General features: G+C 40.2%; 1 protein-coding gene across 1 annotated transcript; it reads right to left on the bottom strand.

Annotated features, from left to right (window-relative positions):
• Positions 1-5,793: 5,793 nt before the first annotated feature.
• Positions 5,794-13,162, bottom strand: LOC102731241 (STT3 oligosaccharyltransferase complex catalytic subunit A). Its single transcript, XM_081810274.1, has 8 exons — positions 12,970-13,162; positions 11,365-11,545; positions 10,217-10,372; positions 8,588-8,679; positions 7,611-7,766; positions 7,192-7,380; positions 6,069-6,185; positions 5,794-5,949 (listed from the first exon to the last, which is right to left on the bottom strand). The coding sequence occupies exons 1-8, from the start codon at positions 13,069-13,071 to the stop codon at positions 5,809-5,811; spliced, it is 1,134 nt and encodes a 377-aa protein (XP_081666400.1). The 5' UTR covers positions 13,072-13,162; the 3' UTR covers positions 5,794-5,808.
• Between the last annotated feature and the right edge of the window lie 525 nt (positions 13,163-13,687).

Below are 13,687 nucleotides of genomic sequence, written 5' to 3'. Positions count from 1 at the left end.
AATCTTTTTTTTTTTAAGATTTTATTTATTGGGGCGCCTGGGTGGCTCAGTTGGTTAAGCGACTGCCTTCAGCTCAGGTCATGATCCTGGAGTCCCGGGATCGAGTCCCGCATCTGGCTCCCTGCTCAGCAGGGAGTCTGCTTCTCCCTCTGACCCTCCTCCCTCTCATGCTCTCTGTCTCTCATTCTCAATCTCTCAAATAAATAAATAAATAAAAAGATTTTATTTATTTATTTGATAGAGAGAGAGACAGTGAGAGAGGGAACACAAGCGGGGGGAGTGGGAGAGGGAGAAGCAGGCTTCCCATGGAGCAGGGAGCCCGATGAGGGGCTGGATTCCAGGACCCTGGGATCATGACCTGAGCTAAAGGCAGACCCTTAACAACTGAGCCACCCAGGCGCCCAATAAATAAAATCTTTTTTAAAAAATGCCAAAACATTTTAGAATCATCTTCAGTGTCCAAATTTTGTGTGCATTTTTTTTTTTTAAAGATTTTATTTATTTGACAGAGAGAGACACAGCAAGAGAGGGAACACAAGCAGGGGCAGTGGGAGAGGGAGAAGCAGGCTCCCCGCCAAGCAAGGAGCCCGATGTAGGGCTTTATCCCAGGACCCTGGGATCATGATCTGAGCCGAAGGTAGACGCTTAACAACTGAGCCACCCAGGCGCCCAGTGTGTGCTTTTTAAAAACCACTTTATTGAAGTATGATTGATATACCAAAAGCTGTACATATTTAACATACACAACTTGATGAGATGTGGTGTTTTTTAATTTTATTTTTTAAAGATTTTATTTATTGGGGTGTCTGGGTGGCTCAGTCGTAAAGCGTCTCCCTTCGGCTCAGGTCGTGATCCCAGGGTCCTGGGATGGAGCACTACATTGGGTTCCCTGCATCACGGGAAGCCTGCTTCTCCCTCTCCCAATCCCCCTGCTAGTGTTCCCTCTCGCTGTGTCTCTGTCAAATAAATAAATAAAATCTTTTTTTTTTTAAGATTGTTTTTAGATTTTATTTATTTATTTGACAGAGAGAGACACAGCGAGAGGGAACACTAGCAGGGGGAGTGGGAGAGGGAGAAGCAGTCTCCCCGCTGAGCAGGCAGCCCGATGTGGGGCTCAATCCCAGGACCCTGGGATCAGGACCTGAGCCAAAGGCAGACACTTAACCGACTGAGCCACCCAGGCATCCCATGATGTGGTGGGTTTTTTTTTTTTTTAGTAGACTCAGGAGAGGCAAGAATAATGACTGAAAATGAGTTAGGGCATGGGGGAAGAGAGGATTAGCCATCAAGGCAATACCAGTAGCTGTTCTGGGGCACATTTGTCCATGTGTCTGTGTGTGTTTGTAAAAGACTGAAAGAGGGACAGAGAGAGGGAGGCAGGAAGGGAGAAGAAGGGAGGGAGGAAGGGAGGGAGAAGCTACTTTAAAAATGTTAAAAAGTATTCACAGAAGGCACCAGCTGGAATGTTACCATGTTTAAATAATAACAATAATAGCAACAATCTCTGGATTTGGGGTTCACTCCTTTTCATCATACCTCTTTGAGTTTTTCAGAATTCCAACTAATGCAGCCTAATCATTTGACCTTGAGAAATAAATTCAATATGAGAAAATTAAACAATACTTCTTTCATGATTTTCACATGCATGTTTTCACAAATTTAGATAATGACAGTGTTCTTTTTTCAGTGGTTATCTTATTTTTTTTTAAAGTCTAGCTTCCATATATAGATCAGAGAAATTGTCAAATCACTACTCTTGCAACAATTCAAAAACATAGCACAATGTCCAAAGAAAGCTTTTCTCTGTTAAGGTGTTCTGAGTCTTTCTTTACATAAACTTAACCTATGCTATCATTCTCACAATTAGGCATCAATTTGACCTAACTGAATCTCTGATTGTCACGTTTTTATAGTCCCACATAACTAAGTGATTATGAAGGAACAGTTTCTCCATCTTCATTAGAACAGTTTCTTCATCTTCAATACATCTGTATTACCACCACATACAGGCACAAATGAAAAAGATTTGTAATACCGAGTGTTAGGCAAGAATGCAGAACAACCAACAACACCGTTGGTAGGAATGTAAATTGGTACTACCACTTTAGAAATCTCTTTGCCAGTACCTATTAAAGCTGAACACATACATTCCTTCTAAATTAGCAATTCCATTATTAACATTATATATATGTTCACCAGAAGACAAGCACAATAATGTTCATAAGAGCATCATTTGTGACAGCCCCAAACTGAACCCATCAACACTAAAACCCACACATTGGGGCACCTGGGTGGCTCAGTTGGTTAAGCATTTGCCTTCAGCTCAGGTCGTAATCCCAGGGTCCTGGGATCGAACCCAATATTGGGCTCCCTGCTCAGCCGGGAGTCTGCTTCTCCCTCTGCTTCTACCCACCCCCCCAGCTTGTGCTCTCTCTCTCTCTCAAATAAATAAAATCTTCATAAAAAATAAAAAATAGGGGCACCTGGGTGGCTCAGTCCTTAAGCATCTGCCTTCGGCTCGGGTCATGATCCCAGGGTTCTGGGATCGAGCCCCGCATCGGGCTCCCTGCTCAGCAGGAAGCCTGCTTCTCCCTCTCCCACTCCCCCTGCTTGTGTTCCCTCTCTCACTGTGTCTCTCTCTGTCAAATAAATAAATAAAATCTTAAAAAAAAAAATAAAATGCATATATTATGCTATATTCACACAATGGAATACTACACAAGAATGAGAATTAAGAAAATTTTTTTTAAGATCTTATTTATTGGGGCACCTGGGTGGCTCAGTCGTTAAGCGTCTGCCTTTGGCTCAGGTCATGATCCCAGGGTCCTGGGATAGAGCCCCGCATCGGGCTCCCTGCTCAGCCAGGAGCCTGCTTCTCCCTCTCCCACTCCCCCTGCTTGTGTTCCCTCTCTCGCTGTGTCTCTCTGTCGAATAAATAAGATCTTTAAAAAAAATAAAAAAGATCTTATTTATTTATTAGAGAGAGAGAGAGCAGGGTGAAGGGCAGAGGGAGAAGCAGACTCCCCGCCAAGCAGGGAGTGCAATGCAGACTCAATCCTGGGACTCCAGGATCATGACCTGAGCGGAAGGCCGATGCCTAACCTACTGAGCCACTCAGGTGCCCTGAGAATTAAGAAATTATTATGACCTGCAACATGAATAAATCTTACAAACACAATACTGACCAAACAAGCCAGAAACAAAGAGGGTACATACTGTACTACTGCATTTATAAAATTCAAAAACAGGCAAAACTACCCAGGTATATATATATTAATGTCAAAACTTACCAAATTACAGATTTTAAATATATGCAGTGTACAATATTTTAAAATGCTTTAATAAATCTGTTTAAAAAACAAACAAATGGCATTAGAAGCCAAGATAGTGGTCACCCTTAGAAGACTGGGGGGCGGGGGGGCAGATGCAGGATGTATGAAGAATTCTAGGACACTAGTAATGTTCTGTTTCTTGATGGGTGCTAGTTATATGGATATGTTCCCCTTGTGAAAATTGATCACGCTATATACTTACAAATCTGCATTTTTAAAAATGTTCAATGCAAAGTTCACTTTAAAAATGTGTACAATTGAGGGGCGCCTGGGTGGCTCAGTCGTTAAGTGTCTGCCTTCGGCTCAGGTCGTGATCCCAGGGTCCTGGGATCGAGCCCCACATCGGGCTACCTGCTCAGCGGGGAGACTGCTTCTCCCTCTCCCACTCCCCCTGTTTGTGTTCCCTCTCTAGCTATATCTCTCTCTGTCAAATAAATAAATAAAATCTTTTAAAAAAAATATTGGGGCACCTGGGTGGCTCAGATGGTTGGGTGTCTGCCTTCGGCTCGGGTCATGATTCCAGGGTCCTGGGATCAAGCCCCACATCAGGCTCCTGGTTCGGCGGGGAGCCTGCTTCTCCCTCTCCCTCTGCCTCTCCCCCTGTTCATGCTCTCTATCTCTGTGTCTCAAATGAATAAATAAAATCTTTAAAAAAAAAATTAAAAAAATATTTGTACAATTGAAACCTCTTCATCTTAGCACTTTCTTTTAATGTTAAGTTACTTTGTCAAGTGTCTCACATGCTACTTTCCTTAATTTCACAGAAAAAAACTACAGTGTAATCCAAATAATGACATTCATTTTTATGCCAGCATTAAACATATTTCTGTGTACCTTTGTAGGCAATAAAAGGTTGACTGACTGAAAGTGGTTACTTAACAGTAGTTAGTGCTAAGATTTTGAGAAATTATCTCTTTCTACCACATATAATGTATACATTCCAATATATAAAAATACATATATATATATACATATACAAATACTTTTCTGTAGTATTTGGCTATATTGTGACTACTAGAAAAACCTATAAATGATTATACACAAACAGTGCTGGTACAATTGTGCAAGTTTAAGTCTGTGGACACACATCCCTGCCATCATCATTCTTCCTCTGCTTGTACAAGACACACATGGAAACCAGTCTTCTAACTTTATACTTGGCACTTTATATGTACTATATAGAGAGACATATAATCTAAAATTTAAACATCTCTAAGAAGCAGTCATATATTCAAAGAAAATTAAGATAAAAATATGAGGTAGTTATTAATTGCAGGAAAACAAAAGTTATTTGAGGTAAGAATGTAACCATGGTATACGGGCTGACTCAGCAATGAATGTCTACATAGTCACGATTTTGAAAATACTTGATCTGGATTTAACCAAAAATTAAAAATTGACCCCACTAAGAAGAATCAAGAGCAAAAGGAGGAAGTGGGGAGTGATAAAAAGGACGAAATTTCTTCTCTACAATTATAAGTTGATATGGCATATCTAAAATGATCAATGAATAGAGGAATATACATATTTTTAGAAATAACATAAGTACTAAAAGAAACAAATAAAGAAATAATTGCCTCTGGAAACTGATATCATAGGGAGTTTAGGTTTGGGGACTGGGTAGTATCTACCACTTTTTATTATAGACCTTCAAAAGTGAGGCGCCTGGGTGGCTCAGTCGTTAGGCATCTGCCTTCGGCTCAGGTCATGATCCCAGGGTCCTGGGATCGAGCCCCGCGTCAGGCTCCCTGCTCGGTGGGAGGCCTGCTTCTGCCTCTCCCACTCCCCCTGCTTGTGTTCCCTCTCTCGCTGTGTCTCTCTCTGTCACATAAATAAAATCTTTAAAAAAAAATAAAAAAATAAAAAATAAACCTTCAAAAGTGTTTCAAATTTTCAAGTAAAAATAAGGTATTGCTTTAGTTTTTTTTAAGTTTTTTTAAGGCAGAGAACCACATTTTGACAAATCTTCTAAAAACATGGTTTTGCTATTAATCATAGGGAACATGGTAACATATGCCACACACACACACACACACACACACACACACACACACACAAATATAAAACATTTTAAACTGGCATATGAATCTATGGCTTAAACCCACTAAAAATGCTAATTTTTAAGTTCATTTCAGATGCCTTATGTTCTTTTTTTCACATTGTATTTTACTTTGCTATTACTTTTTGTTTGTTTGATTTATATATACTGTGAAATGAACACCACAATAGGTTCAGCTAAGCTTTATGTTCTTTGTTTACTGGTTGTGGAACTACTCCTAGGTCTTTAGACAATTACAGCATGCCATACCTATATGAGAATTATTTACTTTTACCTCTTACTTGTTGCCAAAAAAAATCAAAACATATAAACCCTAAAGTTGCAAATACTTAGGAACTTTCCCAACCAAGAAAATATGTTGATATTATTTAAAAAAAAAAAAAAAGACCAGAAGAATAGGAGATTCATCTAGTTTTCTTAGACTCTATGACCTATAGTTAGAATCAAGTACATACCATCAGAAGAATACCCAGTAAGGCCTCCAAAAATGACCAGCACATAGCTAACATCAAGCTCCCTCATGATCTCATAGGCTTTTTCTTCTGTGGACGCCATTGCCTAGAAAAATAAATGCACATTTCTCAGAGCAAAATTCCAAGTCATATGATCCCTCAGAGAGAAATATTCCCCACTAGATCCTGTGTGCCAAACACTCAAATGACCCCCCTTCACTTTACCTGCCCTACTCGAGAAATATGGGTATTATTCCATGTGTTATTGTCCACTAAAATTGTCCGATTCGCCATAGCTGTAATCTGGTAGCCATAATCCCACCATGACATGACCTTCGCATCCTGAAAGAAGAATGGGAAATGAAAATAAGCTCGCTGCCTCCAAAATTCAAATACAAGAGAAGAACTGGAAGGGCATCTGATAATAAGTGAGGCATTGCCTAACCAGAAAATAAATCTTGGCACTTGGTCCTACATTTATAATATAATCATGGAATCTCAGTGCAAATTATACAATTCAACATTCCAAATACTTTCATCTCAGATCACCTTATATAAACAAGCATAAAACGATGGTAGGTATAGGGGACTGGGTAATATTTCCAAATAAATAATCTGGTGTCATCAGATAATTATATTAAATAAATGATCTTTAGCAATACACAAAAAGCAGTTAATATCAAGATGGGGGGGAATATAAACCACAGAATATAATGCACGAGAACTAAGAAATTCTTAAAGCTTTCATCAAGTGCCTAACTCAGAAGGGCTATTGCTACTGCAAGAAAATCACTTCAGATTCTTAAAAGTTATAAACCAAAATGTTAAAAGTGCTTATCATCAGGTGATCACTTTATGGAAAAAAAAAATTTTTTTAAAGAGTTTATTTATTTATCTGAGAGAGAGAGAGAGAATAAGAGAGAGAACACGAGATGGGGGAGGGTCAGAGGCAGAAGCAGACCCTGCTGAGCAGGGAGCCCGATGTGGGACTCGATCCTGGGACTCCAGGATCATGACCTGAGCCGAAGGCAGTCGCTTAACCAACTGAGCCACCCAGAAGCTCCTATATCTTTTCTCTTGTTTCTATTTTCTGATTTCTTTTATAATTGGGGTGGTCTATCTCATGATAAAATCACCACGCTGTCAAGAGTGTCGATGATTACCAGTAAGGATACAGAAGAAATCCTGAATTGAATGGAGGCTGACCTGTAGGGCTCATTCAACACCAGGGTTCTATAGTTCCAATTTCTCCAGGCTTTCCACCCACCTAAAAGCTATTGATTCACTATCACAGCAAACGTCTCCCACTTCCCCTTACCCCTCAATCCCACCCCTCCCAAATCTTTACCTCTGGAGTATTGTGACGAAGCCAATAGTATGCTTCTCGAAAGTCATCAAAAATGATCCTACTGCCATCCCCACCACGGGCAGACAGCACAATGGAGGGAGAAGAGTAGGCCTCGCTGGTCACCCAGGTTGAATGAAAGGTATAGGTGATGAGAAAGAAAGCCATGACCAGTATCATCCCACTTGCCACCTGAACAAGGAAGAATATAAAGCAAATTAAATTTCACAACTCAGAACAGCTTCTTACACACAATATAGATGAGATGAATCAAAACAAGTCAGGGGCTATACGAGTTCACTCTGACCACTATGACAACACTCTATTCCCTCACTCAAAAAATAGATACACACACACACAAACACACACACATATACACACAGAGTTTCCCAAGCCTGTTCTTAGCATTGCTTAATTCTCACTTCATTCTTAATAGGGTAAGTGGAATCCTGTTGCTTCTTGCTCTTTTTGTCTGGACGACTTATGTCCAAATTCTTCATGTAAGTGGACAGCACCTGGGAGACTCCAATGCCAGAAAGAATGCACATAACAGGTGCCAACACTAGCATTAAACGGACCTGCAAGAGACAGGAAGCAAACAAAAACACAGTCCAATCAGCGTTTTACAAATTACAGATTTCAACCTATTAGTACATCATGACATCAGTTCAGTGGTTTTCAACAAACACGATTTCTCAATAAAAAAAGAGTATGAGAAAATACTTGATATATCTAGAGTAAAAGTATATATTCCTTAAACTATTTTCAGTTATGTATGTATATATGTATACGTGTCCCCAAATAACGATACGTTAAAGAATGTATTTAACTATGGGGGGCGCCTGGGTGGCTCAGTCGTTGGGCGTCTGCCTACGGCTCAGATCATGATCTCAGGGTCCTGGGATCGAGCTTCTCCCTCTCCCACTCCTCCTGCTTGTGTCTCTCCTCTGTCAAATAAATAAATAAAATCTTTAAAAAAAAAGAATATATTTAACTATGGTTTAAGAAACACTGTTTTACTACAATGTATAAAATCTCTCCTCTTTCAACAACCTAACACTTGGCAATCCTCCCAGGGCTTTAAGGAAAAAAATGTCAACTCCTTAAGACACGCAGAAAGAGAGGGGAAGAAACCTGCCCACAGTCACTTTCTCCAACAGAGTATATGTGCCCCTTCCTGATACAAGGTTATGAATCCAAGAAAGCTGGGCCACACAACCAGAATGTATGAGCCCATTACACATCCTTGAGAAGGAGCAGCAACAGTGAGCAGCTTTACAACTCAGCCCCTCAAGTGCTCCGAGGGAAGCATTTGCACAATCATCAGTACATTCTGAATCCTGCCATGGCCCTCAGAGTCAGGGGCAGAACTGATGCTATGACTGAGGGCATTCCTCACCATGACAGCTGAAAAGTACATGCTGGTCACACCATACATGATGATGAAAATCCGGGCATCAGACAGGTTGCTAAAGCAGTAATAGAGACCAACTACAAAAGTAAAAATAAAAAGAAGCAAGCAATTAAAATAAATAATCATAGATACGTGCAAAGATGTTTACTACAGGACTCCTTAAAAGAGCAAAAATTCAGAAACCACCTAACATCCAACATAAAAGAGGTAGTTTTTATAGTATACTTATATAATAGAAAACAATACATCAATTAAAATATTGCTACAAGATAATATGGACCATTTGACTTCTTTACGTATCTCTGTACTTAAAAAAACAAATAATATATTTAAATATCATAACTCTAAAATAATACTAAATAACATAAATTATGATTCTTCATAAAATGAAAAAAATTGGGGAAAAACTATACCATCTCATTTTTATTCAATAAGTAACTGGATGAGGGGGGCCTGGCTGGCTCAGTCAGAAGAGCACATGACACGATCTTGGGGTCATGAGTTTGAGCCCCATCCTGGGTGGGTGTAGAGATTACTAAAAAAAAATTTTTAATTAAAAAAAAAAATAACTAAGGGGCGCCTGGGTGGCTCAGCTGGTTAAGCATCTGCCTTCAGCTCAGGTCACGATCCCAGGGTCCTGGGATCAAGCCTTGCACTGGGCTCCTTGATCAGTGAAGAGTCTGCTACTCTCTTGGCCCCTCACCTCGCTTGTGCTCGCTCTCACTCTCTCTCTCAAATAAAATCTTAAAAAAAAACCTAAAATAAATAAATGAATAAATAACTAGATGAACATACATCAAAATGATAACAGTAGCAACAGATGCGTGGTGAGAACTCCTGAAATTTTTACTTTTTTTTTTAACTTGTCTATATTTTTTACAATAGGCTTTATTTCATAAGAAAAAAAATAGAAGTTATATTATTATTAAAAAAAAAAAAAAAGGAAGCACCCCATCTCTAGTAAATCCAAAAACATATCTGGATTGGCTAGAAGATAAGTAGCTGTCTTTACAATCAGCCATGCCTATTCTCAAACTTCAGTACTGCCAAGAAATAAACAGGGAGCAGTTATGGATGGGGGATGGGAGAGAGGTACTCTGAAAGTGCTCAAAAACAAAAACCTGAATTCAAATTTGAGTTGAATTCTTTTTTTTTTTTTTTTAAAGATTTTATTTATTTATTTGAGAGAGAGAATGAGACAGAGAGAGAGAGCATGAGATGGGGGAGGATCAGAGGGAGAAGCAGACTCCCTGTTGAGCAGGGAGCCTGATGCGGGACTCGATCCCGGGACTCCAGGATCATGACCTGAGCCGAAGGCAGTCGCTTAACCAACTGAGCCACCCAGGTGCCCTTGAGTTGAATTCTAACTTATAACACAAATGAACAGAAAACTATGAGGCTCTGAACTTGCCAGCATCTCTAACTGTTCAACTTCTGACTCCTACTCTGCCTCAAATATTAGAAAAATGCTTAGCCATCCTTTGTATGGCATAGGGTAAACAGGTAAAAAACAAAAACAACAACAAAACACAAGGATGAGGGTAATTTACTTATTTTGAGTCAAATGGTGATTCTTACAAAAGAAGGCCACCTAAGAACACAAAGCAGACAGACCTGGAAACATGAAGACCAGAAGCTGTAGATCAAAATAGTATGAGGACCAGGTCGTGGGCTGGTGTTCAGACACAGAAGCAATGATGGGGATGTTGTTCTTAGCATAAGAAGGATCCAGCAGTGAGTAGAAACGCCCCGTCCAGGGAGATATTTTTCCTGGCAGCAAAGAAGCAACAAACATTTCACAATCGCTCCTGAAACAAAATAACCTCTGACCCTAACTAATCACAATTTTCCATTTTAATAAGAGTCTGAGACAGAGAAGGATTAGGTTTTTGTTAAAATGTCATCAATAGGGGCGCCTGGGTGGCTCAGTCAGTTAAGCGGCTGCCTTCAGCTCAGGTCATGATCCCAGGGTCCTGGGATCGAGCCCCACATCAGGCTCCTTCCTCAGCAGGAAGCCTGCTTCTTCCTCTCCCTCTGCCTGCCGCTCCACCTGCTTGTGCTCTCCCTCTCTCTATCTCTGTCAAATAAATAATCTTTAAAAAATAAATAAAATAAAATGCCATCAATACTTCGAGAATTTCACTCCATCCTTTCTTTCAAACTTGAGAGTACTTTTGTCAGCACAGCTAGCAGAATAAAGTCAGGCTGTACATAAACTCAGAGATAGGAGGCAAAAGTGCTTCATTCAAAGGGTTTTAGGTCAAATTTGGCCAAACCATGGCCAACTCTATAAACTAAGCCAGCTACATCCACCAGTGCTGCTCCAAAGTAAACAACACAGAGACTTGGGCAGAATCAAATCAGCCTCTGAGAAGTGAGGAAAATGTGGCATGCTAAAGAGCCATGGGTTAGTGCATATGGGATTAGACAAGGCCATATTTGTAGGGTACAGCCAGCAGTATCGATTTCTTCTACCCTACCAATAGGAAAGAAAAAAAAAAAAAAAAGAAAAATTAGCAAAGTGAGATACAGTCCTTTCACAAAGTGTGATATTTCTGACATTAAGAGCTACTCTAATGAGACATTCTTAACTACGCAGAATCCAAACACTGGGCTGACAAGTGGACTGAATGTGAAGAAGCGGGACTTTATACTCTTAGGAGGAAAAGAATGAATCTTTCTGTGGTCAACAAATAACCCATATTTTTGAAGTTTTATTATATGTTCCATACCCATTTATAAAAGCTGTGAGCCTTCCCTACCTGTCAGCATGAGGAGAGCTCCCACAGTGAGAAGGACAAAGCCTACCAGGGAGATGACACTTCGGAAAAGAACTTCAAACTGCTGTGGATTCAACTTGCTGCGCAGATAATCCACAAAGGCATGGATCTGGCAGAGCCCAAAGACCCCAAAGGCCGCCATGTGCTCTGATGAAAGGACAGGCTGTAGGTAAAAGCATATGTATGACAATGCTGGAAAACAATGGATCTAGCCTAGACCTGAATTATCCTGACCTAGTTTGGACCAAACAAAGGGTCAAATGAGTTCTGAGGCCTCAGAGGAATTAGGGCCAATGGAGGGGAAGGTCTAATTCGCCTGCTGCATTTTCCAAGGAGTATTTGGAATCCTCCAAAGCATCTCATATTCTATCATTATCATACCTCTGGCCTTTACTCAGGCTATTTTTTTAGCCTAGATAGCAATTTTCTCATTTTCCCAAAATTCACATTCACAGAATTTCTCATCACTCAAGGACCAATGCAAATACCATTTCCTCCTAATCTGCCTAAACTGAAATCCATTATTCTCTATGTTCCATGCACTTTAGATCTCCTATATTACTTATAAATTCCTTCTTTGCTTAGACCAGTGGTTCTCAAACTAGGGAGCACCGTAACCATGGGGAGGGCAAAGAAGAGAGGGTGTTAAGACACAGATTTCGGAGTCCTCCCCTAGAGTTTGATTCAGTGAGTCTCTGATAAAGCCCCAGAATTTGCATTTTTTAATAAAAAATTTGGAGTTCATTTGCTTCTTCAGAATACTGAAATTTGTTACTATTTTTTATAATCTTTACACCCAACATGGGGTTCAAACTCACAATCCCAAGATCAAGTCACATACTCTACTGAGTCAGCCAGCTGCCCCCAGAATTTGCATTTCTAACAAGTTCCCAGATGCTGCTGGTCCAGGAATTACATTCCAGAACTGCTGTATTACAGAATATAGACACCTGCATGTATTTCCTTCCCTGCAAGACTGTAACTCCCCTTAAAGACCCCTTAAGGACCAGGATCATATTTTTCATTTTTATATTTCACTGATTAGTAAATTGCATACACTAGGTGAGCAGTAAGGAAAATACTGCTGACCTCTGAATAAGGGTTCCATTTCCATCAGAATTTTACATGAGAAATCAAACACACCACACATTACTCTTTGGTTTCATAGTTGTCTCTTAACCCTACGAGTAATGTGGTTACAACATTTGTGTTCTGCTTCCTAAAGGACTTTCACACAGGCTCTATCAAGAAGGTCAGGAATCATTACTAATACATAGACTCATCAACATTAAAAAGGACTGCAAATAACTTTGCATTTATATCAACTCAGATCAAAGGATCTCTCCTCCAACAAACCTAAGCCCAATTAACAGTCATTCAATTCAAACTTTATGGAACAAATATTAACGCACCCTGGAAGGAGACTTTAATGACCAATGATTCTGTTGCTTCAGTTAGCACAACAGTCCAAGGTTAGACTGTGAATAAGTCTTACTCTCTTCATCGGAATCCAAGATAAATCAAGCTGGTTGGAGCTGTTTAGAGAAAGTAGAAGTAGCTAAGAACTCTACTCAGTCTAGGGCTCACCTGAAAACCCACAAAGGAGATCTGCATGGAAAGAATGGTGCCCAGGCAGTAAACAGTACAGTAGGCCACGTAGATCCGGTGGGAGAAACGGCCTGTGAGCATCAGCACCAGTACATGGAGAGGGATCAAGTTGATCAAGAACACATAACCTCCCCATGAAGAAACCTATGACAGGATAAAAAAGAAGAGTTCCTCAGGGCGCCTGGGTGGCTCAGTTGTTAAGCATCTGCCTTCGGCTCGGGTCATGATCCCAGGGTCCTGGGATCGAACCCCACATTGGGCTCCCTGCTCGGCAGGAAGCCTGCTTCTCCCTCCCCTACTCCCCCTGCTTGTGTTCCCTGTCAAATAAATAAATAATATCTTAAAAAAAAAAAAAAGAGTTCCTCTAAGCATTCCTCCTCAGGCCCCCACTATACCTTAGGATATTACCTGTGACCTTGCAAAGAATATCTCTTTATAGTAACTATAAACTTCATTTATGCCAAGTGGCTTAAAGAGTTTAAATAACTGATTTCTTTAAATAGGAAAATCAAATTCACACCTATTACTGTAACTCAATCCCCTATTCCCTATGCCTCCTGCCATCATGATCACAAAAGAAGCACCCAATCCTGATAGACACTGGGGAGGGTATGTGTTCTGGTAAGCGCTGTGAATTGTGCAAGACTGTTGAATCTCAGATCTGTACCTCTGAGACAAATAATGCAATATATGTTAA

The sequence above is a fragment of the Leptonychotes weddellii genome, unplaced genomic scaffold, assembly GCF_054177405.1.
Source record: "Leptonychotes weddellii isolate Sample4059 unplaced genomic scaffold, ASM5417740v2 HiC_scaffold_2131, whole genome shotgun sequence".
NCBI classification, from domain to species: Eukaryota; Metazoa; Chordata; class Mammalia; order Carnivora; family Phocidae; genus Leptonychotes; species Leptonychotes weddellii.
The sequence above is the reverse complement of the archived record's forward strand: the minus strand, read 5'-3'. Positions and strand labels throughout refer to the sequence as shown.

Bases quoted from the DNA above. Each gene is read 5' to 3' on its own strand.
- LOC102731241 (XM_081810274.1), bottom strand. From the start codon at position 13,071: ATGCTCACAGGCCGTTTCTCCCACCGGATCTACGTGGCCTACTGTACT. The intron at 11,546-12,969 runs GTGAGCCCTAGA...TTTTACCTACAG, and splicing joins TCTCCTTTGTGGGTTTTCAG to CCTGTCCTTTCATCAGAGCA. The intron at 10,373-11,364 runs GTAGGGAAGGCT...CTTTGCTGCCAG, and splicing joins AGCTCTCCTCATGCTGACAG to GAAAAATATCTCCCTGGACG.